This window comes from Tupaia chinensis, unplaced genomic scaffold, assembly GCF_000334495.1.
Source record: "Tupaia chinensis unplaced genomic scaffold, TupChi_1.0 Scaffold000047_1, whole genome shotgun sequence".
NCBI classification, from domain to species: Eukaryota; Metazoa; Chordata; class Mammalia; order Scandentia; family Tupaiidae; genus Tupaia; species Tupaia belangeri.
This window is the reverse complement of record NW_006159505.1, coordinates 3228178-3255634: the sequence shown is the minus strand read 5'-3', so window position 1 is coordinate 3255634 and position 27457 is coordinate 3228178. Positions and strand designations below refer to the sequence as shown.

Here is a 27457-nt window from a genome sequence, read left to right as displayed (position 1 = left end):
GCATTTCTCTGAAGAAGTGACTTCGTTCCCCATTTTTATGGTCTACAAAAGTCACAGAAAAAGTGGCTACTGCTCTTACTGGAGTTTCAGCCCATGCTAGGGTTGATATCTAAAATTTCTGTCCCACAATATGCAAGCAGTACTTTGAACTGCATCTGATACAGCTTGGTGGTCCAGGTCATTACTTGTCATGTTCAGGAGATGGAAATACAGGGCTTTGGTTTGGTAGCTACTACCCTTCAACCAGCTCTTGGTTATTTGGAAATTGGTGATAATTCTGTCCAAAGCCTGCTGCTTCTGTGGCAATACATTGTCCAACCTGGACTATGTGTTCACTATTCACCCATTCAGATACATGGGCTGGGTATAACATTCAGCCTGTTCTTGGTTCCTGACATGCTCAAGCTAACCATAATGTTCCCAACTTCTGTTCCATGTCATGGAAGACATTAATTACCAAGACATTAATTCTTATTGGAACAAATGTAAACCAAAGTGCAAGGCCATGAGAGTTTGTTGCAGTATGCTGAACTCATTTTTGGAAGAATTTAAGTGGCATAATCAATTTAGAAATAAGGCTTTAGAGTCTTTCACTCCAGATAGTAGAATGATTTCCTCTTAACTCATTTGGGGTTTTGACTTTTGATTTTAGTATCTTTTTTATTCATTTAACTTTATTTATTTATTTATTTATATTTTTAATTTGACCAGAGAGAGGGAGAAAGTGAGAAAGCAAGCCACTAGGTCCGGGACTCAAACCATGATCGGTTATATGGGAGTGTCCAGCACTTTAACCACCATGCCACCTGCTGGTGTCAGTTTTAGTATGTTTTAGTACAAACATCTAAGGATAAATCCTTCAATTGAATATACAATTGACAAATTATTCAATTGATTCATAATTTAAGTATAATAAGAATATATTTAGATAGCCTTACCAAATAAATAAATAAATAAATAAATAAATAAATAAAACAGTCTGCATCCAAGATGAATTAACAGTTCTGTTGAGTCACGAGAAAAGTTTATTTCATTTATTCGAGAGGAATAGAGTGTGAAGTAATTTAACTCAGCAGACTGTACACCTCAGGAAGCAGGATTAGCAGGTCTCTCACTGTACCAGTGACTAGAAATGGGATGCATATGCAATTGGGAGCAAGTCTGGTTCCTGCCAGAGCTTCAGTTTCCATGTCTACACAGTAAAGACACCACCAGCAGCCCTGCTTATCATCTGATACAGAGGGAGAGATAAGGGGCAGGATAGGAAGTGATCTGTTTTTACAGGCCAACTTAAGCCTAGACAGGGTGGCATTACCTAGGCTTCTCACTTCCCAGTGCAGAAAGGTGCTTGCAGCCTGGCCTGATAGCACAGGGTTCACCTGCCTTCTCTGGCTTCTCTCTACAGCCTCCTCCTTGCACTGAAGCCCAGGACTGTGGAGCAGCCTCTCTCCCTGAACCTCTGCTGGGCCCCAGACACTGGGGGCAAAGCCTTCCAGGACATGGTTGGCCTGAATCCTTCCGAAGTTCCTCCCACAATAGCTGTGAAGTTCCTGGGGGCAGGCACAGCAGCCTGCTTTGCGGACCTCCTTACCTTCCCACTGGACACGGCTAAGGTCCGCCTGCAGGTAAATGCCTTTTGGCTAGGGGTCCTTGTTCTCCACCACAGGACTGTCTGCCAGCATGGCCTTGCTCACACAGAACCAGACAGGGCTGCTTACCCCTCTGGTTAGTTTTCTTTCCTGCCTCCTCCTCCCCATCACCTTCCTCCAGACAAAAATAAACCTAAATTCTGAGCCAGCAGGTGGCGTGGTGGTTAAGGCACTAGACTCTCTCAGGGCCAACTATGGTTTGAGTCCTGGACCTCGTGGCTTGCGTTCTCACTTTCTTAGTCTCTCTCTCTCGTGCATGCATGCACATACCCTAAAGCAAATAAAATAATAATAATAATAAACAAAATTAAATAATTCTTTAAAAATAAATAAATAGGGAACCAGTAGTTAGCGTAATGGCTATGTCACTGGACTCCCACGTAGTCGACCGCAGTTCACGTCCCAGACCCGGTGGCTTAAAACTCATGCCGGGCGCGTGTGCGTGCGTGCCCAAGATCCCGAGAGGAGAATGGAAGAGAAGGGATTGTGGCGTGACCATCCCCCCTGGGGGGTGATTTCTCGTTTTCTGTCTCTATGTCTTTCTCTCTGTCTGTCTGGCGAGCGCACGCGCCCTATAGCGAAAAACCTCTCTAAATAAATAAATAAATAAATAAATCTAAATTCCTCGGCCAGTGATAAATCCCAGGGCCCTCATGGCCTCACCCTACTTTGTAAACCATAGCAGACGAGGTAGAGGTGAAGAATTAGCAGTGTGACCTTGAACAAACCACTGACCATCTATAAAACGGGAAACACATGCTCCTCCCACCCTGTTTGCTCTGAGCACCAAACCCCACCCCGGGAATGACTGCTCTATGAACTGCAGAAGGCTGCACAAAGCTGTGACGTGTGTACTGTGATATGACAGCGTAATCGTCATGCTTATTCTCAAGGTCCCGGGGGGCCAGCCCCTGGTAGTGTCCGTGCACACACAGCCCCTGTCCACCACCTACTTGCCTGGCCCCTCAAGTCACTCTGTTCCTCAGATCCAAGGGGAGAAGCAGGCGTCCCAGGCGGCCCCGAGTGTGCAGTACCGTGGCGTGCTGGGCACCATCCTGACCATGGTGCGCACCGAGGGCCCCCGCAGCCCCTACAACGGGCTGGTTGCTGGCCTGCAGCGCCAGATGAGCTTCGCGTCCATCCGCATCGGCCTCTACGACTCTGTAAAACAGTTCTACAGTAATTTAACTCAGCAGACTGTACACCTCAGGAAGCAGGATTAGCAGGTCTCTCACTGTACCAGTGACTAGAAATGGGATGCATATGCAATTGGGAGCAAGTCTGGTTCCTGCCAGAGCTTCAGTTTCCATGTCTACACAGTAAAGACACCACCAGCAGCCCTGCTTATCATCTGATACAGAGGGAGAGATAAGGGGCAGGATAGGAAGTGATCTGTTTTTACAGGCCAACTTAAGCCTAGACAGGGTGGCATTACCTAGGCTTCTCACTTCCCAGTGCAGAAAGGTGCTTGCAGCCTGGCCTGATAGCACAGGGTTCACCTGCCTTCTCTGGCTTCTCTCTACAGCCTCCTCCTTGCACTGAAGCCCAGGACTGTGGAGCAGCCTCTCTCCCTGAACCTCTGCTGGGCCCCAGACACTGGGGGCAAAGCCTTCCAGGACATGGTTGGCCTGAATCCTTCCGAAGTTCCTCCCACAATAGCTGTGAAGTTCCTGGGGGCAGGCACAGCAGCCTGCTTTGCGGACCTCCTTACCTTCCCACTGGACACGGCTAAGGTCCGCCTGCAGGTAAATGCCTTTTGGCTAGGGGTCCTTGTTCTCCACCACAGGACTGTCTGCCAGCATGGCCTTGCTCACACAGAACCAGACAGGGCTGCTTACCCCTCTGGTTAGTTTTCTTTCCTGCCTCCTCCTCCCCATCACCTTCCTCCAGACAAAAATAAACCTAAATTCTGAGCCAGCAGGTGGCGTGGTGGTTAAGGCACTAGACTCTCTCAGGGCCAACTATGGTTTGAGTCCTGGACCTCGTGGCTTGCGTTCTCACTTTCTTAGTCTCTCTCTCTCGTGCATGCATGCACATACCCTAAAGCAAATAAAATAATAATAATAATAAACAAAATTAAATAATTCTTTAAAAATAAATAAATAGGGAACCAGTAGTTAGCGTAATGGCTATGTCACTGGACTCCCACGTAGTCGACCGCAGTTCACGTCCCAGACCCGGTGGCTTAAAACTCATGCCGGGCGCGTGTGCGTGCGTGCCCAAGATCCCGAGAGGAGAATGGAAGAGAAGGGATTGTGGCGTGACCATCCCCCCTGGGGGGTGATTTCTCGTTTTCTGTCTCTATGTCTTTCTCTCTGTCTGTCTGGCGAGCGCACGCGCCCTATAGCGAAAAACCTCTCTAAATAAATAAATAAATAAATAAATCTAAATTCCTCGGCCAGTGATAAATCCCAGGGCCCTCATGGCCTCACCCTACTTTGTAAACCATAGCAGACGAGGTAGAGGTGAAGAATTAGCAGTGTGACCTTGAACAAACCACTGACCATCTATAAAACGGGAAACACATGCTCCTCCCACCCTGTTTGCTCTGAGCACCAAACCCCACCCCGGGAATGACTGCTCTATGAACTGCAGAAGGCTGCACAAAGCTGTGACGTGTGTACTGTGATATGACAGCGTAATCGTCATGCTTATTCTCAAGGTCCCGGGGGGCCAGCCCCTGGTAGTGTCCGTGCACACACAGCCCCTGTCCACCACCTACTTGCCTGGCCCCTCAAGTCACTCTGTTCCTCAGATCCAAGGGGAGAAGCAGGCGTCCCAGGCGGCCCCGAGTGTGCAGTACCGTGGCGTGCTGGGCACCATCCTGACCATGGTGCGCACCGAGGGCCCCCGCAGCCCCTACAACGGGCTGGTTGCTGGCCTGCAGCGCCAGATGAGCTTCGCGTCCATCCGCATCGGCCTCTACGACTCTGTAAAACAGTTCTACACCCCGAAAGGAGCAGACAGTGAGTGCTGGGGCCCCAAGGCATGGACACCAAAGGGGGTGGTGGAAGCGTGTGTGTCAGGACCCAGAATAACCAGGCTCAGAGGCAGAGGTGGGCATGGGACACTGGTTATTGACGCTGGGGGAGACTCCCAGGGCCCTCTAGGACTCCAGAGCCCCACCCCAGGGAGAGCACAGGCACCCACAGTGGCAGCCCACAACAGCGTCCTCTCAGGGAGGACAGACGCCCACTCCCTCTGCTTCTCCCAGACACCAGCGTCACCACCCGGATTTTGGCGGGCTGTACCACGGGGGCCATGGCGGTGACCTGTGCCCAGCCCACTGATGTGGTGAAGGTCCGATTTCAGGCCAGCGTGCAGCTGGGGCCCGGGAGCGACAGGAAGTACAGCGGGACTATGGATGCCTACCGGACCATCGCCAGGGAGGAAGGGGTCCGGGGCCTGTGGAAAGGTAGGTCTGGACTCCAGGCTGGAGGTTGGGTGACCCAAGGCAGAGCTTAACCCCCCCCCCAGGGGCTGTGCCAAAAACCCACAAGGAGGAAGCTCCCAGTGTGGTGTATTCCAGTGATTCCAAACTAGCTCCCCCAAAAAAGACCCCATGGCCGGCTGCTGTGAGGAGCTGAGATAAAAGTAAGGCGCTGTCTGCCTCAGGGCACTGACAGACATGCAGAGCAGATGAGACACTCAAGGAGCAGCCCTGTCATGGGCAGGATGTGCCAGGTGACACCCAGAGATGGGAGAGACAGACCATGCTGGCCCCGGAGAGCTGACACCAGCTGGGCCTCGAAGGCCAAGCAGGCTCCAGCACATGGAGGTGGAAGGGAACAGCCTTCAAGCGGACACACAGGGAAATGGTGGCATCAGGAGTGGACTGTGAGGAGCGAGAGAGTCCCTCTTGCATAGCCTCGTCTCCCTCGTTCAGAGAGTGACTTCCTTTTCTGGTCTCAGGGAGGCACATTTTCATTTTGACAACCAGGCAGATCATCTTGCAAAAGGTGGCCAAATGGCCACGAGTGGGCCTCTCTGTCTTCTGACTCTAAAGAGGTCATGAGTGATCTGAGCCTTGTTAACTCTGGGAGGAAGAGTGTGGGAATGGCTCTGCTTAGGGGGATCTCTGGCTGAGACCGTTAGAATGGGGCCCCCTCCAAACCGGGGCCGGGAGCCTTGAAACAGGGTATCAACTTCTCCCATTCCTCTTTCATCAACCCTCACCACCACCACCTACCAGGAACTTGGCCCAACATCACAAGGAATGCCATCGTCAACTGTGCTGAGATGGTGACCTACGACATCGTCAAGGAAAAGCTGCTGGACAACCACTTGCTCACCGGTGAGCCTGGGTCTGGGCACATAGCACTTCCTAGGCGGGGAGGGAACATGGGCTTCTGTGGTTAGAGGACACTGCCCAGAGGCAACTGGGCACTAGCACGAGTGGAGAGAGGAGCAGTAAAATGCACCTGGCACTGCACTGTGACGAGCAGGAAAGAGGCCTGGGCTGGAAGGCCAGAGCTGCTTCCGGTCCAGAGGTCTCTCATTTTCCTTGCCTCAGTTTCCCCAATCCAGTTGGCTAGGCGGGTTGGCCTTCCAGCTCTGATGGCCCAGGTCTAGTTTTCCAGTACTTACCAAAAGCCAACCCTGGCACTGTGAGAGACGCGGGAGAGCTACCCTCATATGCAAGGAGTGCAGGCCTAGCTGGGCCAAGCACTGGTAATGTGGGACAGAACACAACGCATTCCCTGATGTCTGCTCTCCCCCTCCCTCCTACAGACAACTTCCCCTGCCACTTCGTCTCTGCCTTTGGAGCTGGCTTCTGTGCCACAGTGGTGGCCTCCCCAGTAGACGTGGTGAAGACGCGGTACATGAACTCTTCCCCAGGCCGGTACCGTAGCCCCCTGGACTGTATGCTAAAGATGGTGGCCCATGAGGGCCCCACAGCCTTCTACAAAGGGTGAGCCTTCCCCTCCTGCCTACTGCACTCTCTCCCAGAGAACTCAGCCTTCTTCCTTTCTTTCTTATATTTTTTGTTTTTATTTATATATATATATATATATTTTTTTTTTTTTGTAGATATTTTTCCATAAGGCATGTGTGCTCACCAGAGAGAGACAGAAAGAGAGAAAGTGAGAAATCACCCCCTTGGGGGATTGGCCATGCCACAATCCCTTCTCCTTCTCTTCCATCTTCCTTTTCTTTCTTTTTTTTTTTTTAGAATTATTTTATTTAATTTTATTCATTCTTTCATTTGTTTTCATTTGACCAGAAAGAGACACAAGCAGGGGGTGAGCAAGGAAGCCACCGGGTCCAGGTTGTGAACTGTGGTCGGCCATGCGGGAGTGTCCAACACCTTAACCAGCACCTGCTGGTCCCTTTCTTTTCTTTTTTTAAAAGTATATCTATTTATTGGGTTATCAGATAAAGAAATGACACGTTTTTGCATTAAAAACAACAAAGAGAAAAAAATATGTCATGACTTCCAACAACCCAATTTTTCTTTCATGTGAGAGAGAGAGAGAGAATACCTCCACCAACAGGGTCCTGATGTCACAATCCACCCCCAGCCTTCAGCCAGCCCCAGATCATGGGGAAGCACATGCCCAGAGTACTCAAGGAGGGAACCTTCCCATGTAGGATCGCCTCTCGGAGTGTCGTGTTTCACCGCGCACCCACCCCTGCCCCCAGCCCGGCTTCTTTCTTTTCTAATATGCCTACCGTGGGTGAATCTGATGACATAGCTGTGACCAATACAGATGTAAATGCCACAAAGGAAAAGTATGGGAACAGCAACAGCAAAAAGTGAACCAAACCTGGTTTGGAGAACTAAGGAAGCCCTACCAAGAGAAAGGAGTCTAGGGCTAAGTAAAGGTAGTGCCTCCAAGCACTGCCAACAGGGGAGGAGGAGGAAAGGTGGTTGGAACTTCCCAGGCATTTCCCCAGCCTACAGCCAGCACCACTGACCTTTACACCCATGGCGGCCTCAGCATCCCGCCCACTGTCCCAGCACGCTCCCCGCTTCCTTGCCTCGCCTTGTGCATTTGCAGCTTCCTCTGCAGGATGCTGTTCCCTTGCCAACAGCAAGCGGGAGCCACCATAGATCCTGAAGCCTTGCCTCAGTTTACCCTTGTCAAGCGTTAACGAAGCATCCCATGTGTCCCAGACCCTGTGTTATGCCTCCCTCAAAGAGCAGCAGACAAGCAGGTAACATTACTGAGTGTGACTGCAACTGGACCCTGGGCTCTGTGCTCTTCCACGTTAACTCGTATTCCACACACTCGACTGTTATTTTTTCCCATTTTACAGATGAGGAAACCGAAGCGTAGGAAGATTAAGTAGTTTGTCCGTGATGTAATGTTAGAGACCTAGAAGCCAGATGGTGGCACAATGGTAATGCCACTGGGCCCGTATGGGAAGATCCTAGTTCATGTTCATGTCCCAGGGCCTCCCTATACACACCAGCTGTGCCCGCCCATGCCCAGGACTGGGTCGACTCAGCCTGGGGGATAGATCGCGATGTGGAGACTTGACGTGAGTGCTCTCACTCTCTCTTTCTGTCATCTCATGAAAGAAATAACCAAGAAAAATTTTTTAAATAAATAAATAATGGTCTGGCCTCATAGCTCAGCAGTGAAGGGAGCCGAATCCTACATGTTGGAATCTTAGCCCTGGCAACTTGAAACACTACAGGTGCATATGCATGCATGCCAAAAAATCCCACAAGGAGAATGGAGGGGGGATTGTGATATGGCCATCTCCCTTGGGGGTGCCTTCTCTCTCTCTCTCTTTCTCTCTCTTCCTCTCTTCCTTTCCCCAGTGAGCACACACACCTTCTAGCATATTAAAAAGAAAAAAATAAATAAATGGATCTCAGAAAATGCTCGTGACTAACAGGTGTAAGTCCTTTGGTCCCACTCTGTGCATGGGAGAGCACGACGGATCTATGAAGGGTCTTCAGAAAGTTCATGGGCAGCGCATATTATGAGGAGGATATGTGTGTGGATTTCAATGTTGCTTTTGGCAATTTCAATATTGTTTTTCACAAAATACTTTAAGTCCGTTTTGCTTTGAATTTTTTGAAGTCCCCTTGTATGTGTGGTCTCTGTGTCCACTCCACCTAACGGTTTCGTTATTTTCCTCCTCAGATTTACCCCCTCCTTTTTGCGGTTGGGGTCCTGGAACGTGATGATGTTTGTAACTTACGAGCAGCTGAAACGGGCCTTGATGAAAGTGCAGATGCTGCGGGAATCTCCGTTTTGAACAAGACCAGAAGGCTACTTGGTGCTTAACTCTTGCAACACCAGCGAAGGATGGGATAAAGCAGCGGACCCACATGCACCTGGACACTGACCCACCTGTGTTTACAGTGCTGTTTACTTGCTGCTGATTCAAGAAGTAGAAGAGGAGGGAGGAGTCTGGTCTTCAGTACTATATCTTACGAACACCTTAGCCGGGTCGGCCGATGGCCTGGTGGTTGCAGCAACTGAATCCCACATAGTCAACTGTGTGGTTTAAGTCCTGGACCCGGCAGCTTGAGAAACAAGCCAGACATGTGTGCACTTGTGCCCGAAATCCCGAGAGGAGAAGAAAAGGAGAAGGGATTGCAAACTGACCATTCCTCATGGGGGGTGCTTTCTCACTTTCTCTCCCTTTCTCTGTCTCTCTCTGGTGAGTGCACACATCCTCTGGCAAAATTGGCAAGCAAACAACAACAACAAAAAAAAACATTTGTTTTGCACTGACAAGATGGAGAATGAATTATATTAATTTTTGAAACTCATTAGGTTGGATGCCTAACATTTAGGCAAGAAAAACTGAGTGAAAACAGATCCATGCGGATGAAACAGAAGTTTGCAAGCTTGTGTCCCCTGCAAAACCTGATTAGACAAGGGGTTATAAAGAGGAAAGATGGAAAGCAGCTGGAGGCCAAGGGGCACCACCGACACAGCACAAAGCTCGGGGACAATGGCCTCCACAGTCACGCCTGTGCCATCAGCCTCTGTGATGTGCCCGCCGCCGTGCAGAATCCTCTGGGATTCTAGGAAACGCGAGAAGCAGGGCAGACTAAAACGAATGCCAAAGGAGCCCTGCTGGGCCGATGGGAGGCTGCAGCATGTCGATATTCCTGACGACACAGAGAATGCAGAGGGCAGCCTCCGTCTTGTTTCCTGTAAAATGGGGGTAATAACCCCTTCCCGGCCTACCTCGCCAGGGGTAAAATGAGGATCAAGTGAGAAGCGGGACAGGAAAGCACTTTCTAGAAGCAAAAGCCCACTACGAATGTAAATATAAGGACAGCGTCTTGGGCAAGAGTTTGTCAGGGCAGAGAGGACTTGCCAGGCAAGAAGATTTTGAAAGAAAAAGTCGTCTAGATGTAAGACCAAAGACACCAGGGACTTGGGAGCAGGGGTGGTGATAACGACACGAGGCAGCAGGAGCCACGCTCTCGTGAAGCCCCTGCTCCCTGACTAGACCATGCGGCACCATGAGGGCGGTAGGACTTGGGGAAAAGACAGATGCGTCTCTGAGAACTGAATTCATTTTGGAAAATTATTATGACTCAATAAAGGAGTCACACCTCGAGTGTGGGAATAAGAGCATTTTTCTGCCTTCTTTTCCGTGGACAGAGTTTTCCTTTCTCACCTCTGGCTCTCTGTCAAGATTGCACCTGCTCTGGCCCACACACCTCCACTTCCTTCTGCTGTGTCAGCCGCTCCGATTGTAGGCGAGTTACTCTCCCTTCCAGGGCTTCCGCTTCTCCCTCTGTGAAAGGCAGGCTGACCCAGATGCCTACTTCCGGACTAAGGCTGCATGTCTTTCAAATTGAGCGTGCCTGCTTCTGAGCAGCCTGTGCCAGAACTGGGTTCAGCCCTCACCTCCATCCCCTTACTAGCCGCCGAACCGCGGAATCCTTGCTGCTCACATCCTACCAGAGAAGTAGGAATAGCAATCTTTACCCCACAGCCTTGTCAGAAAGGCTTATCTGAAGCACCTTGGGCTTTAGGAAGCACTCAGTAGTGTCATTCCCCTTCTTCCCACCCACTCCTCTGCCCTGGGAAAAAGCAAATATCCATTCATCCTCAGCACTTACCAGATTGCCTGGAACATTACAAGGTGAATGAGTGAAGTAAATGAATGGATGATTTTTTAAGTTTTTTTTAATTGTTATAAAATACACATAACATAAGCCACCCTGGCCATTTTAAATGTATAGTTCCGTGGCATTAAGTATGTGTTACACAATATATTGATTTACACTATTCTGCAGCCGTCACCACCATCCATCTCCAGAACATTTTTTAAAAGAATTATTTATTTAACTTTATTTATTCATTTATTCATCTTCAATTTGACCCGAGAGAGAGAAAGGGAAAGTGAGAAAGCAAGTCTCCAAGTCCGGGACTTGAACAGCACTCAGCCACATGAGAGTCCAGCGCCCCTAACCACCACACCACCTGCTGGCCCCACACTGTTTTCTAGAGCAGATGCACCATTTTACTCCCTCCCAGCAGCACACAAGAGTTCCGGTTTCTCTGCACCCTCATCAACACTGCTTTCTGTCTTTTGATGTAGCCGTACTGATCATGGGAGATGATCTCTCATCACAGTTTTGATTTGCTTTTCGCTAATGGATGGTGACCATTAAGTATCTCTTCATGTGCTTGTTGACCATTCATATATCCTCTTTAGAGGAATGCCTATGTCCATTGCTCATTGTTGACTAAAAATTAAATGAGAATTGAAGAACTATCAATACAAGTTCATGCCACTTGGGCGAATATCACAAGCACACTGGGTGAGTGAAAAACACAAAATACTACATACTCCATAAAAGCATTTATATAATGTTTAAGAACAAGAAAATAAACACTTAATCTTAAAAACCAGGATGGGACAGGACAGTGGCGTGGTGGTAAAACGTGATGCTCTTCACTCTCCGAGGCAGGCTCACAGAGGTGGAGTGCTGGTTCTTTTCTGGAGACCTGCCTGAACAAGCTGGGCATGTATGTGTCCATGGTCCAGGCTGGCTGAAGCTCAGGGGGTGAGTCGCAGTGTCGAGACCATGTCAGAGGTGCTATATCTCTCCCTCTCTCTCTCTCTCTTCCTCTCTCTCTCTCTCTGTCTATCCTACCCAAAGAATGAAGAAATTAAAACTTTTTTTTTAAAAAATCAGGAGTGGGGCCAGCAGGTGGTGTGGTGGTTAAAGGGGCTGAACTCCCACATGGCTGACCACAGTTCAAATCCCAGACCTGGTGACTTGCTTTCTCACTTTCCCTCTCTCTCTCTCTCGCTCTGTCTCTCTATAGTCAAATTAAAATAAATGAAGAAATAAATGAAATTAAATAATTCTTTTTTAAAAAGCAGGATAGTTGTCATTCTTTAGGTGAATAGTGACTGAAGGGACACACGGGATCATTTCTGTGGTGTTAATGTTCTTCATGTATATTTGCATTATATAGGGGTATTTGCTTTACAGAAGTCTATTGAACTGCACACTTAAAATTTGTCCACTGTTTTATATGATGCTTTATAAAGTATAAGGTTTACTTTAAAAGTGCACTTACCTTGAAGAGACTGATAATCTCTAGCAAGTGCCTATGTGTGTGGACAGAGGTGAGGAGAGTTGTTAGCCTGTCAAAGATCCGAGGAAGGGTGTTCCAGGCAAAGGGAACAAGCAGTCTACAGGCCCTAAAATGGAGTGAACTTGGCATATTCATAGATCAGGAAAAAAGCCACTCCCTGGGGCTGGAGTGAAGTGAATGAGAAGACAAATGTGCATTCATTCATTTATTCATTCATCAGGTATGTAAGAGTGGTGCCAGAGGCTGAGAAGTCAGAGGACAGCCAATTGTTTGAAAAGTTTGGCAGAACAAGGCAGGAGAAAAAATAGCTATCATAGAAGGGGCAGGAAGATCCCAAGGGTTCCTTTCAGTTCACACACACACACACACACACACACACACACTCAAGCAATGAAAGGAAAGATTGAAGCACGAGTCTAGAGGAAACAGCAGTGGATAAAATAAGGGGTATGGGTAGGAGAGATCACTCTGGAAAGGATATGAGAAACCTAGAAATGATAGAGTCATTAAAGTAAAACCTGAAATGGAGGGAAGCAAAATTTAAAAACTCTACAATCTTTTTTTTGAGAGGTTTTTCACTACAGGGCGCGTGCACTCGCCAGACAGACAGACAGAGACATAGAGACAGAAAGAGAGAAATCACCCCCCAGGGGGGATGGTCACGCCGCAATCCCTTCTCCTCCATTCTCCTCTCGGGATCTTGGGCACGCACGCACATGTGCCCGGCGTGAGTTCTAAGCCACCAGGTCCGGGACCCGAACCGCAGTCGACTACATGGGAATCCAACGACATAGCCATTATGCTAACTGCTGGTTCCCACGATCTTTTAATTCTATGATCTTTTCAGGGACATTCAAGGAATGGTCACATGTAAGAAAGGTCACATGTGGGCCTGGAGAGTTATAAGATGGAAACTTTCTGTGGCCTAAAATATAAGAAATCTGGAACCTCTGATGCTGTGTCTTCTGTTCTCTGCCATGCTGACCTCCAAGAGCTCTGACGTGGGGCAGTGTGGACACTCTTTATCATTTATTAGATATTATGGAAAAAACCTGAACATAATGCCATTTTCATATTATACTGGGATTATGGAGAACATTTTGAACAATGAGAAAAGTTAAACTCATTGCCCAACTTGACTGGGCTAATTAAATTTCTTGGCATAGGGACCAGCAGATGGCATAATGATGACGTCACTAGACTCCCACATAGTTGACCATGGTTCAAGTCCTGGACCCGGCGGCTTAAAACTCATGCCAGATTCATGTGCATGTGTGTCCAAAATCCTGCGAGGAGAATGTAGGAGAAGGGATTCTGGTATGGTCATCCCCCACCCCGGCGGGGGGGGGGTGATTTCTTTTTGTCTCTTTGCCTCTGTCTCTCCAGCAAGCAAACACACCCTATAACAAAAATCTCTCTAAAATAAAATAAATTTCTTGGCATAAAAAGACACTAGTACCTTGCCGGCTTTCACAAGTTCTGCCTCTTTGGGCCAGACCAATGGAAATCTCTTCATTAATTTTGTCTGTCAATCTCAAAAAAATAAAAGGAACCCCAATATGCGATCACCCCGAGAAAGGCATGTATGCCTCCTCTCAGGGCCTAGGTCACTCATATTCTGCTTGGAAATAAACTGCATTAATTATTAATTTTTAGAGTTTGTTATTTTTTGTCGACAAGATGGTGACCATAAAGGGACCAGAGACACACCGGAGATCTTCCAAGGAGATGCTTCTAACCCGGTGCCTGATAACAGCAGTGGGCTCCTTGTGCCCCCTCCAGCTCCAAGCCTCTACTTGGGGGAGATTCGAGATCAAAGGGGAAGCTGAGACACTTCCTTGGACGTCTTGTGAACATCAGAAAATATGGAGGGTTAGAAGAAGACCAAGGGATTTGATGTTTACATGTGCTTCCATGGAATCCGGCCAGTGTTCACTTGGAAACAGAAACAGACCTTGGCAAGAGATTGTCCCCAAGCAGTGAAGAAGCTATTAAAGATGCTTCAGTGCAAGAAACTCTGCCGGCAGCATCACCTGTGGATCCTCGGCTGCTACACCTTGCTGGCCATTGTGGCTCTGAGACTGTCTCTGAGATTGAAATGTGACTTTGACCACTTGGATTTACAGTCCAGGGAATTTCAAAGCCAATGCTGTAGGAATCTCTTGTACGAGTCCCTGAAGTTGCCGGCAAAGAGGTCTGTCAACTGTTCGGGGGTCACCCGAGGAGACCAGGAAGCCGTGATTCAGGCTCTTCTAAATAACCTGGAGGTCAAGGAGAAGCGGCAGCCCTTCACAGATGCCGACTACCTTCACATGACCAGAGACTGTGAGCGCTTTAAGGCCCAGAGGAAGTTCATCCAGTTCCCACTGAGCAAAGAAGAGCTAGACTTCCCTATTGCATATTCTATGGTGGTTCACGAGAAGATTGAAAACTTTGAGAGGCTGCTGCGAGCTGTGTACGCCCCTCAGAACATATACTGCATCCACGTGGACAGAAAGTCCCCAGAAACTTTCCAAGAGGCAGTCAAGGCCATTATATCATGCTTCCCAAATGTCTTCTTAGCCAGTAAGCTGGTGAAGGTGGTTTATGCCTCCTGGTCCAGGGTGCAGGCTGACCTGAACTGCATGGAAGACTTGCTTCAGAGCTCAGTGCCCTGGAAGTACTTCCTGAACACATGTGGGACAGACTTTCCTATAAAGACCAATGGCGAGATGGTCCAGGCCCTCAAGGTATTGAATGGGAAGAACAGCATGGAGTCAGAGATACCCAGTAGGCTCAAAAAGAACCGCTGGAAATATCAATACGTGGTGACAGACACATTGCACATGACCGGCAGGAGGAAGGACCCTCCTCCTAATAACTTAACCATGTTCACAGGGAATGCCTACATGGTGGCTTCTCGAGACTTCATCCAGCAAGTCTTACAGAACCCCAAATCCCAACAACTGATTGAATGGGTAAAAGACACCTATAGCCCCGATGAACACCTCTGGGCCACCCTTCAGCGTGCACCCTGGATGCCTGGCTCTGTACCCTACCACCCTAAGTACGATGTCTCAGACATGACCGCCATCGCAAGGCTGGTCAAGTGGGAGGAACACGAGGGAGACGTCAATGATGGTGCTTCCTATGCACCTTGCTCTGGAATCCACCAGCGGTCTATCTGTATCTACGGGGCTGGGGATCTGTGCTGGATGCTTCAGAACCATCACCTGTTGGCCAACAAGTTTGACCCCAATGTGGACGATAATGCTCTTCAGTGCCTAGAAGAGTACCTACGTCACAAGGCCATCTACGGGACAGAACTCTGAGATGCACTCTGACAGGAATATGTGCAGACATCGCAGACATGCCCAGAACTTGCTGAGGCTATGGAGGGGGTAGAATGAGGTGGGGAGACCAGGGCTTTGAAATCCAGGGCATCCCCCAGGATAAGAGGGCTGCTTTTGGGTAAGTGGATCCATGGCCTTGAAAACTGTTGCTTGCCTCCTCGGCCCTCTCCCCAGAAATTTTTCTACTGACTTTCTTCCAGAGTGAGAATAAGAACCACTGTTAGAGTAAGGAAAGGGGTGTGGCGGGGGACCCTGGATTTCAGGTTAAGGCCTGGAGTCAGCCTTTCTACTCTGGAGATGCTCTTTGAGTAATCTAGGCTTGGCAGTACAGAGGGGGACTTTGATGCCAAGAGAGCCTTCTGTTTTATACTTGTTGAATTTAAAAATAAATAACTTTTTATTAAAAAAAAAAAAAAAAAAGACACTAGTACCTTGATACTGTGAACCAGGTGAAGATCATCCTAAGTTTTTCTTTCTGTGATATGAAGAATGGTCACATATGCCAACGTGGCCAGTGGAAATTGCCACAGAATGGTGGGGGTGTAGGCTGGGTGGATCACAATGACATAAAGATATGCACTTGGCCTGAAAAATATGCTAGCGGAGGGAACCAGCAGTTAGCGTGTTGGCTATGTCGCTGGATTCCCACGTAGTCGACCATGGTTCACGTCCCGGACCCGGTGGCTTAAAATTCACACCGGGCACGTGTGCGTGCGTGCCCACGATCCCCAGAGGAGAATGGAGGAGAAGGGATTGTGGCGTGACCATCCCCCCTGGGGGGTGATTTCTCGCTTTCTGTCTCTATGTCTCTCTTTGTCTGTCTGGTGAGCGCATGCGCCCTGTAGCGAAAACCTCTCAAAAAAAAAAAAAAATGCTAGCGGTAAGATCAGTTCTCTGGATTGCTGGATTACAGTGTGGGACATAGTTTATGTAACAAAAAGAATTATTTATGGAGCCAGCAGGTGACATGGTGGTTAAGGCAGCTGGATTCCCACATGGTTGACCACAGTTCAAGTTCTGGACACGGTGAGTTGAAAATCTACTGGACATACTTGCATGCATACCGAAATCCCAAGAGGAGAATAGAGAAGGGATTGTGGCATGACCGATCCCATGAGAAGTGCTTTCTCTTTCTCATTCTCCTCTCTCAGTCTGTCTCTTTCTCCCTGGTAAGCACAAACACCATCTAGAAAATTAAAAACAAAACAAAACAAAAACAGGCCAGTCAATCAATGATGGTTAAGGCAGCTGGATCCCACATGGTGAACTACGTGGCTTGTAAAACATTTCAGGCACACGTGCATGCACACCCAAAATCCCAAAAGGAAAAATGGAAAAGAAGGGATTGTGGTGTGACCACCTCACAAGGAGGAAGCTCTCTCTCTCTCTCTCTCTCCAGTAAGCACATGTGGCCTCTAGTAAATTTTTAAGAAACAAAACCCTTTTTCTCCCTCTCTTTCTCTCTCTTGCTCTCTCTCCCTCATTTAAAAAAAAAAAAATTACATGTTGCTTGTTTCCATGGTCCTTAGAAATGAATCCAGCCCAGTCAGACTCCCATTTCTTGTAATGTCCTGAGGTAGGAGACACCAAATCTTATACCCTAAAGACAATGGAAATCGGAGGTACACAACATAATGCAATATTCTTTATTGAATATTATGAATAAGGTGATAGCCTTGATTTAATCATCACCTTGTGCGTGCATGCTTTGAAAATCCACATTGTACTCCAAGGAATACAAGTGTCAGTAAGAAATTATAAAATGAAAAGACATTTTTAAAATTTACCAGACATATTTTAGAGTTGTTATTATGATGATAATGGTGATGTCTTGGGGTCACAGTCTTAAAAAAATAACTCCTGGGGGCTAGCAGATGGTGTGGTTAAGGCACTGGACGCACACATGGCTGACTGCAGCTCAAGTCCCCAGCCTGGCGGTTTGAAGCCCATCCCACATAAAATTCACAGGCACACACGTGTGCATGTCCAGAATCCCAAGAGGAGAATAGAGGAGAAAGGGTTGCGGCATGGCCATCCTCCCTAAGGGGGGGATTTCTCACTTTCTGTCTCTGTTTCTCTCTGTCTCTCCAGCAAACACACACACCCTATAACAAAAAGCTGTTTATACAAAATAAATAATTCCTGCTTCAGACATAATCATAGTGAGGAATGACAGATGAGAAAAGCTGTTTCTGTTTGCGCAAACAGAACTACAAGCAGTTTCTCCGTTGACGCGTGTGCCCTCAGAGCACCGCAGACATTAAGGAACGAAGTGGGCTCGCAGGAGCTTCTGTGGCTATGCCATCATGTGTGCTTCTAGCTGACTTGCAGACAGAAAGCTCGGAGACGTTTATGAGAAAGGAGAAGCTGTTGACTTCCTGCTTACACCAAATCAGAGTGAGTCATGCGAAACCGTCCTGAAGGAAGCAACTGCAGATTCGACAACAAACAGAACTCCGACGTTGCCACAACAGAAACAGCCGGGGCTTTCTCTTGATCTGTGCCCTTTCTGTTTAGTTCTGAATTAAAGGGAAAAGTTTGTAGGAAAACTGCTACATACAACCTTTGCAGAAAAGGAAGCTTGCAAAAATGTACATTCCAGTAGAAAATTCTCTCTACAGGTTTTTAGCTTGGTTCACTTATTCTAGGAATATGCCTCTACACTGGATGTTCAATTGAGACCAGCGTTTTGAGTTTCTTGTTTCATTTATTGAAAGAGGGATCATCATGCCACAATCCCCCAACCAGCCAGCCAGGATTTAAACCACAGTCTTCCTTGTGGTTCCAACACTGTGACACGACACCCTACATGGCCAGGCCTCTCAAGTTTTCTTTACCACTTTTTTTTTTTTTTTTTTTTTAAAGAGAATTTTGTTTTAGGGTGTGTGTCCTCACCAGAGAGACAGAAAGTGAGAAATCACCCCCAGGGGTATGGCCACACCATAATCCCTTCTCCTCCATTCTCCTCTTGGGATCTTGAGCGCACAAGCACATGTGCCTGGCGTGAGTTTTTTAAGCCGCCAGGTCAGGGACTCGAACCACAGTTGACTACATAGAGGTACAGCAATGTAACCATGACATCATCTGCTGGTCCCTTCTTTAAGTTCTACTTCCCTGAAAAAGTGTAACATTTAGAGATGGATGCTTATCAGAATAGAATCACTTTTCATTGCTTATCTTCATTTACTATAATTTTGTTATATAATTCATTATTCATATTTTGTGGGTTTTTTTTTTTAATTTTTTATTCTTAAAGTCGTTTTCTACTACCATTCACTAAAAGCATCCTACTGGCGCAATGTAATTCAGATGTTCATGCTGTGTGGTGCAGTTTAGGAAACAGTCCACCTAGAGTTTGGGCCATTATAGCACATCCCACTACAGCAGTGAGCCGTTCTGCAACAAGCATTGCACTTTTATTCTGAGACAATCTGCATGTCTTAAATCCAAGGATAAACTTCATAGGTTTTTGAGCAAGAGGTAGTGTGGAGGTGAAGGTGTTGGATTCCCACATAGACGACTGTGGTTTGAATCCGGGACCTCAGCTTGAAAATTACACCAGGAGGGGACCAGCAAGTGGTGTGGTGGTTCAAGCGTTGGACACTCCCACATGGCCAACCACAGTTCAAGTCCTGGATCTGGCTTACATTCTCACTTTCCCTTTCTTTCTCTCCCTCTCTCTCTCTGTGTCTCTCCCTGGTCAAATTAAAATAAGTGAATGAACAAATAAAATTAAATTGAAATAATTTTTAAAAAAGAAAAAGAAAAAGGAAATCACACCAGGCATGTGTGTGCGCATGCCCAAAATCCTAGGAGGAAAATGGAGGAAAAAGGATTGTGACCTGGCCCTCCCCCCCAGGGGTGATTTTTCACTTTCTCACTCTGTCTCACTCTGGCAAGCAAACAGGCCCTATGGCAAAAACCTGCAAAAACAAACAAAATGTCATAGGCTTTATGATGACTGTTAATATTTATAAACAGTCATCATGGAGCCAGCAGGTGGCGTGGTGGTTGGGATGCTGGACTCCCACATGGCTGACTGTGGTTTGAGTCCCAGACCTGGTAACTTCTTTTCTCTCTCTCTGATGATTATATCAAGTTAATAATAACAAATAAAATAATATTTTTTAATTAATCATTTTGAATATTATAATAGTGATTCTACATGTTAAATATTTACGTTGTTAATTTAATATTCAGTTATCTACTCTTTGAGAGATTAAAGATATATAATTATTCCTTTGAAAAGGTTTCTTGGTATTTTAAGTAGTGAAACAATAAATATAAACATCCAGTATTGAGATGTAATTTAATGGCATTAAGGCTTCCAGTGGAAGGGCCAGCAAGTGGCATGGTGGTTAAGGTGCTGGACACTCCCATATGGCCAACCACAGTTTGAGTCCCGGACCTGGTGACTTGCTTTCTCACTTTCCTTCTCTCTGTGTGTCTATATTTCTCTGGTTAAATTAAAATAAATGAATGAATAAACAAAATAAAATAAATAAATCTTTTTTTTAAAAAAGTTTCCTGTGGACATGTATAAATTAGGTCTACCACTTGAACCTTGTTAATGGTATGCAACTCAACATAGTTATGCATAATTTAAAATTGTTAAAAGGTCTTAACACACGTTGTAAAGATTCACTGACATCTCATGAGAAGCCTTGGAAAACTTTTTAACTGATTTAACTTTTCTTTTTCTTTTTTTTTTGGAGCAGTTTTTGCTATAGGGTGCATGTGTTCGCCAGAAAAACAGAGAGACAGAGAACACACCCCCCGGGGGGATGGCCACGCCGCAATCCCTTCTCCACCATTCTCCTCTCGGGATCTTGGGCACGCATGCACCTGGCGTGAGTTTAAGCCACCGGGTCCGAGTTGAACCGTGGTGGGCTACGTGGGAGTCCAGCAACATAGCCATTACACTAACTGCTGGTCCCTGATTTAGCATTTATTCAAAGTGCAACAAGTCGTCCTTAAAAGAACCCTAACATGGTCCAATCTGCATGTTTTTGGTAACAGCTTTATTGAAGTGTAATTCACACACCATACAACTCATCTATTTATAGTGGACAGTTCAATGGTTTTCATAGAATTCATAGAATTGTGTAACCGTCACCACAATCAACTTTAGAACATTTTCTTCACCCCAAAAACAAACTCTGTACCCTTTAGCTGTCACGCCCCAACTTCCCCCTTGTCCCCAGCCCTACTTTCTGTCGTAGATTTGCCTAGTCTAGACATCTCACATAAGCGGAAGCGTGCAATGTGTGGCCCTTTGTGGCTGGCTTCTTTCTCTTGCATCGATCAGGGCTCCATCTTTCCTCACGATCCCCGTATTTGGGTATAACCATTTTTTATCTGTCCATTCAACATTTGGGGGACATCTGAAATATTTCCATTTAGTTTTGGCAAATATTCTACTTTGTAACTATGCTAATATGTAGACTTAGTCACTTACTTTGGGTTTTTCTTTTTATAGAGCCTTTTGTAAAAAGAATTATTTACATTTTTTTTTAGAAGTTTTTGCTATAGGGTGTATATACTTGCCAGAAAGACAGAGAGAGATAGAGAGACAGAAAGTAAGAAATCATCCCCCAGGGGGGATGGCCACACCACAATCCCTTCTCCTCCATTCTCCTCTCGGGATCTTGGGCACATATGCACACGTGCCCAGTGTGAGTTTAAGCTACCAGTTCCAAGACTGGAACCGCAGTCAACTACATGGGAGTCTAGCGACATAGCCATTATGCCAACTGCTGGTCACCAAAAGAATGATATTTATTTATTTATTTATTATTATTATTTAATCTGACCAGAGAGAGAAAGTGAGAAAGCAAGCCACCAGATCCAGGACTCAAACCTTGGTCAGTTGTATGTGCTAACCACCATGCCACTTGCTGGTCCCTCTTTTCATTGAAACTTTAGAGAAAAATAGAATTTTTCTTTTCTGGGACCAGCAGTTGGCATAATGGTTATGTCACTGGACTCCCATGTAGTCAACCGCGGTTTGAGTCCTGGACCCGGTGGCTTAAACTCACGCCGGGCGCATGTGCATGTGTGTGCATGCCCAAGATCCCGAGATGAGAATGAAGAAGGGATTGTGGTGTGTGGGAATTTCCCCTGGGGAGGGGGGTGATTTCTCACTTTCTGTTTCTCTGTCTTTCTGGTGAGTGCATGCGCCCTATAGGAAAAACCTCTCCAAAAAAAGAAAAAAAAAAAAGAACTTTTCTTTCCCATTTTGGGAGCAGTGATGGCTGTATACTTTCACACCAATTTGAGAATTTGTTTTATTGCTGTCCCAATTGATATTAGATGTTTGAATTTAATTGCTATTTGAAGTTGAATTTGATGTTTACAAACCAAGGATTGTAATTTTGTTTTTTAAGAGAGTTTTTTGCCTTAAGGCACATGTGCTTGCCAGAGAGCGACAGAGATAGTGAGACAGAAGGAAAGTGAGAAATCACCCCCCACAGTCCCTTCTCCATTTCCTCCTGGGATCTTGGGCATGCACCCATGTGTGCCCTGCATGAGTTCCAATCCACCAGGTCTGGGACTCTAACTGCAGTCCACCATGTGGCAAAGAATTTGAGAATATATTTTTTCTGACTTTTTGTTCTTCGTAAAACTATGTGTGTAACTTGCTTCTATAAATATATGTATTTTTAAAGACTGTTAATTTGACAATATGGCCTATTTAAAGGATTGAATATTTTGTACCAGGTTCTCTGTGATGCAATCAGGGTAAATATAGTCATTTTACTTTTTTTTTAATTAAGAATTATCTAGGGGATGATGTTGATGTAATGGCTATGTTGCTGGACTCCCATATAGTCAACCATGGTTCGAGTGCCAGACCCGGCTAAAATCACACCGGGGTGCATGTGCATGCATGCCCAAGATCCCGAGAGGAGAATGGAGGAGAAGGGATTGCGGTGTGGCCATCCCCCAGGATTGGGGGTGTGATTTCTCGCTTTCTGTCTCTCTGTCTCTCTGGCACGTGCACAATTTGCTATATTGTACCATCTAGCAAAAATCTCTCTCTAGACAAAAGAAAGTTATTTTATTTTCATTATTATTCTTTAATTTGATGAGAATGAGAGAGAGGGAGAGCGAGAAACAAGCCACCAGATCTGGGACTTGAACTGCAGTCAGTCATGTGGGAGTCTAGTACCTTAAATCCCATACCAGTCCCAGTCATTTTACTTTGTCCTACATGAACCTGAAACTAAATGTACATTGTTTGTGTGTGTATGTTTGTATTTATGTGTATATATGCGTATACACACACACACACACACACATACACACACACACACACACACATATAAACTAGGCCAGCCAGTGGTGTGGTATTTTAGGCAGATAGGTTTTCCCAATGGCCAAACATGGTTCAAGTCCAGGACTGAGAAGCTTGAAACACATGCCAGGCACATGTGCCTGTGTGCCCAAAATATCCCATAAAGAAGGAAGAAATGGAGAAGGGATTGCGTGTGATCATTCCCTATAGTAGGTGCATTCTCATTGTCTATCTCTCTTGGTGACTACACAGACTTTCTGGCAAATTAAGAAAATAACTAATATATACTAATATTAAAATCATTTCTAATGACTGATGCACTCATTATTTCTCCAGTAACTGTCACTGAACTGTTGGTTACTAGTGCATTTCCGTGTATAACTCCTAGAGCTTTTCAACTAAAGGTTATATGTACTTCCTTTAATCATGACTAATTTCATTTTCTTTTGTTTTGTTTTACTAGTTATAGTTATTTTTTCTAATGCTTTTTTATGTAGGGGCTGGTAGGTGGCATGGTGGTTAAGGACGCTGGACTCCCACATGGCTGATCACAAGTTTGAGTCCTGGAGTTAGCAGCTTGCTTTCCCACTCTCTCTCTCTCTCTTGCTGGTCAAATTGAAAAAGAATAATAAAATTAAATAAACAAAATTTTTTTAATTTTTTAGAGAGAGATTTTGCTATAGGGCTCATGAGCTCATGAGAGACAGAAAGTGAGGAATCACCCCCCAGAGAGGATGGTCATGCTGCACTCTCCTCTGCATTTTCCTCTCGGGATTTTAGGCACATACACACACATGCCAGGTGTGAGTTTTAAGCCCCTGGGTCTGGGACTCAAACTGCAGTCAACTACGTAGGTGTCTGACAATGTAACCATTATGCCATCTGCTGGTCCCAGTAAATAATTCTTTTATAAAAATGCAAAGAAGGACCAGCAGATAGCATAATGGTTACGTCCCAGGACTCCCACATGGTCCACCGAGGTTCAAGTTCCAAACCCGGTGGCTTAAAACATATGCTGGGTTTGTGTGTGTGAGTTCCCAAATTCCAGAGAGGAAAGTGGAGAAGGGATTGCGGTGTGGTCATCCCCCATGGGAGGTGATTTCTTGCTTTCTCTCTCTCTGGTGAGTGCATGTGCCTTATAGCAAAAATCTCTTAAAAAAAAGAGGGGTTAGCATATGGTGTAATGGCTATGTCACTGGACGCCCATGTAGTTGACCACAGTTTGAGTCCCAGACCCAGTGGCTTAAACTCACACCAGACGTGTGTGCATGTGTGCCCAAGATCCCAAGAAGAGAACGAATGACGAGTGCATGGACCCTATAGCACTATAGCAAAAACCTCTCAAAAAAAAAAAAAAAAGAAAAAAAGAAAGATACTGATTTCCAGCTCAAGACCTATTATGCTCTAGGAAGTTAGAATCTATATTTTCAGAGCTAAGAGCAAAATATGAACTACAGCTACATTCATGCATGGCTTTATGAATTTAGCTTTATTTCCTTCAAACATTAATTCATGTACAGATGCATCATTTAGTGTTTTTCCAGTGCAACATTTAAAATGTCGGGCTTGTTACTTGCCAATGAAGATTCATTTACAATTTTTAAAACTGATTTCTGTTGTAGGGGCCGGTAGGTGGTATGGTGGTTAAGGGCACAGGACTCCCACATGGCCAACAGTGGTTCAAGTCTCAGACCTGGTGGCTTGCTTCCTCTCTATCTCTCTCTTCCTGTCTGGTCAAATTAAAAATAAATAGTTAAATAAAATAATTCTTTTAAAAAAAGATTTCTGTTGCAAATAGTTAAGTTATTCCATCTAGCTTGTGTCACATTTCCTCATCTTTTTTTTCTAGAAACCAAGAGAAATAAGAAACATCAAAAGGGCATAAAAATTTAAAAAGTATGATTCCATTTTCTCTCTCAAGCAGTGTAAATAAAATTCAGTTTTATGTCATTTTCAAATTTTATTTTTATTTTTATTTTAGTGCGACAATTGCATGTTTATTAGGTGGGGAGAGGAGAATTACAAGCCATTCAAAATTTTTAGCAGAAATGACCAGAGACATTAGAAATGTTCAACATTTTTGGTTTAAAGAACTATTTTATTTATTTATTTATTTATTTATTTAGAAATGTTTTTTTTCCACATGGGTTTTGCCAGAGGAAGACACAGAGAGAGAGTGAGTGAGAAAGCAAGCCACCATGATGAGCCATGTGGGAATTTCAGCGCTTTAACCACCTGCTAGCCCCATGAAATGTTTAACTTTTTTATGCTGGTTTTTATTATGCAGATGTTTTCAGCTTTCTATGTTTTTCTTCTGGGTTTCATTTTTAGTGTTTCAAACATAACTTGTATTGACCGATTTTAAATTTCCGAAATTGTAAGCACAACAGATTGTTTTCTGGTATGATGTTTAAATTATACGAGAAATTGTATGAAATACTGTCAATGTAATTATTGGCACATAAAACAGGTATATAAACATGTTGTAATCAAATACACACACAAAGTTCCATGAAATAGATATGAAACAAGTTTTCAAAATGCACTTAACTGTTCCCACACATTCTTCGGCCCAGCTCTGGGCCCCGGTAGAAAGTGCAGGGCATCTTATGGCTTCAGCAAGTTGCTTGCTCAAACTCCAGAGGAGCAGTGCCTGTAGCATTGCTTTCATCCACTGGGCTCCATCCAAAAAAAGGAATTTATTTTAACACGATTTCTGCTTAAGGAATCCATGCTGGGTCCTGGTGATCCCAGCTTTTCTTTTCCAGTGTCCACACATAGTCTTGAACTTAGCCAAGGATAAACGTACACTTCCTGGGTGCATGAGTCTTAAAAATCCAGATCTGGAAGCAGCAGATGGCATAGTGGTTATGTCGCTGGATTCCCACATAGTTGAACGTGATTTGAACCCGAAACCAGAGGCCTAAAACTCACGCAGAACCCGGGCGGGTGCCTGTCCAAAATCCAAGAGAATGGAGGAGAAAGGATTGTAGCATGGCCACCCCACCATGGCCCTCACCCCCGCCCCAGGGGGTGATTTTCTCACTTTCTGTCTCTGTCTTTCCGGGGAGCGCACATGCCTATAGTAAAAAAATCTCTCTCAGGAAAAAAAAATCCAGATTCTTCCCTGCTTTGACAACAGGGTGGTACTTTCATTTGCAGATCCATCCTGTTCCCCCTGTCTCCTCCTCAAAGGCCCTGATAAACAGAGCAAACACACCAAATTCCTGGGAACCAGGTCATCACCGCCAGAGACAGCAGGTTCCATGCAGAACTCCACCTGAGAGTGGATGGGACACTCACCATAAATGGGCCCGAAATAATTTTCTGCCTTGATTTGTTTCCACTCTGCACTCTGCATCAGCCGGGATGCAGGTTGTGCTCCTGCGCTCAGTATGTTTTTCTTTACTGCTATAATTATCCATTCTCATTCCAACTCCGTCCCCTCAGTTGTCACCCTAACAATTCCGTCTGCCTGTGGAGAATACAGAAAACACACACGGGGCGCCAGACTGACCAGGGCGTATTAAGCCAGGCCCTAAAGCCACTGTGTGACATTATGCAGGCCATGTAGCCGCTTCAAAATGGAGGTTAACGCCGGCCTCGCAGGTCCCATACTGAAACCTGGTAATTGTTCTGCATCCAGCCCTTTCTGCAGCAGCCACTGGGCACGCGGGGAGTCTGCAGTACCTGAGGGAATCGCTGCCTGCCCTGGAGGGGTTCACAGTGTAGTAGGGGTGACGGGTTCTGCGTCCAAGACCAACTCTTAAAAAACAATCCGAGGGCAGCCTAGGATGAAAACAGGAAGGGACAGAGTTCAAGGGGCAACGGAGACCTATTTCCTTTTCCTACTCCCCAAATTCATGTTGTCACGGCCATCGGACCCAACTGGTTGTTCACGTGTGTCACCCCAGCAGCCGGGTGCATCTAGGGACCCGCTCTCCCATCCTAGGGCTGGGCAAGCAGCTGGCCCGGACCCTCCTCCGTCTCTCTCTTGAGGGTACTCGCTCGCTTGCTCTTCTGTGCGTGGAGCCGGGCGTCATGCTCCGGCCCCCACTCCGCCTGCGCCTGAAGTCTCCGGGGCTCCCCAGGGCGAGGCGGTTAGGGCGGCAAAGGCGGGCAGCCCCGGCGGCGCCCAACGGTCGGGGACTGTTGCCGGGCACCTGCCGCTGCAGACCGGATTGGTTCCTTCCCTGGCAGCGCGGCGGCCTTAGCCAATCCACAGCGAGACTGGTCGCAGACCCCGCCCTGCAGGAGCCCAAACTCGCGCCCAGGGCGCGGTGGTTTACCCAGTGTGGGGGTCGCGGGCTGCGCGGATTCGCAACCCAGCTCTGGACCCCGTTAGAAAGCGCCCTGGGGGAAGGCAAGGGCGGGTGCGACCCTGGGCACGCCTCTGCTCCTTTCCGGCCGTCAGTCTTGCCATTTTCACAGTGAGGTTGAGGGGAAGGGCGACAAGGTGACCGTCTAGGGAAACAAAAGGGACACGTGGTGATCCGCCCGCACGGAAATGGGAATGGGGGAAGGCGCGGAGACAGCGAGGCGGGGTGGAGCCGCGGAACTACTGCAGCTCGAGATGTCCTTGCCTCGGGTGGGAGACGGCGGGCCCCCCCCAGGCCCCGCCCCCGCCCGCCCGCCCCCCCC

At 46.5% G+C, this 27457-nt stretch overlaps 3 protein-coding genes across 4 annotated transcripts in view; all 3 read left to right on the top strand.

The window, feature by feature from the left end:
* The window catches only part of C2CD3 (C2 domain containing 3 centriole elongation regulator), a 132156-nt gene extending 129412 nt beyond the window's left edge, over positions 1 to 2744 (top strand). For both annotated transcript variants that reach the window (XM_027774143.1, XM_027774145.1), the window contains exons 27-28: positions 1406 to 1625; positions 2636 to 2744. In XM_027774143.1, the coding sequence (XP_027629944.1) occupies positions 1406 to 1612 (207 nt within the window). In that variant the 3' untranslated portion in view covers positions 1613 to 1625; positions 2636 to 2744. The remainder of the gene's footprint in view (positions 1 to 1405; positions 1626 to 2635) is intronic.
* A 463-nt stretch (positions 2745 to 3207) lies between these two features.
* UCP3 (uncoupling protein 3) lies at positions 3208 to 9136 on the top strand. Its single transcript, XM_006140980.3, has 6 exons — positions 3208 to 3394; positions 4405 to 4615; positions 4864 to 5064; positions 5842 to 5943; positions 6381 to 6561; positions 8750 to 9136. Exons 1-6 carry the CDS (start codon positions 3269 to 3271, stop codon positions 8862 to 8864), a joined length of 936 nt encoding a protein of 311 aa, XP_006141042.1. The 5' UTR covers positions 3208 to 3268; the 3' UTR covers positions 8865 to 9136.
* A 5048-nt stretch (positions 9137 to 14184) lies between these two features.
* Positions 14185 to 15869, top strand: LOC102480053 (beta-1,3-galactosyl-O-glycosyl-glycoprotein beta-1,6-N-acetylglucosaminyltransferase 3). The gene has a single exon (XM_006140979.3). It carries the CDS (start codon positions 14185 to 14187, stop codon positions 15496 to 15498), a length of 1314 nt encoding a protein of 437 aa, XP_006141041.1. The 3' UTR covers positions 15499 to 15869.
* Positions 15870 to 27457: the final 11588 nt, after the last annotated feature.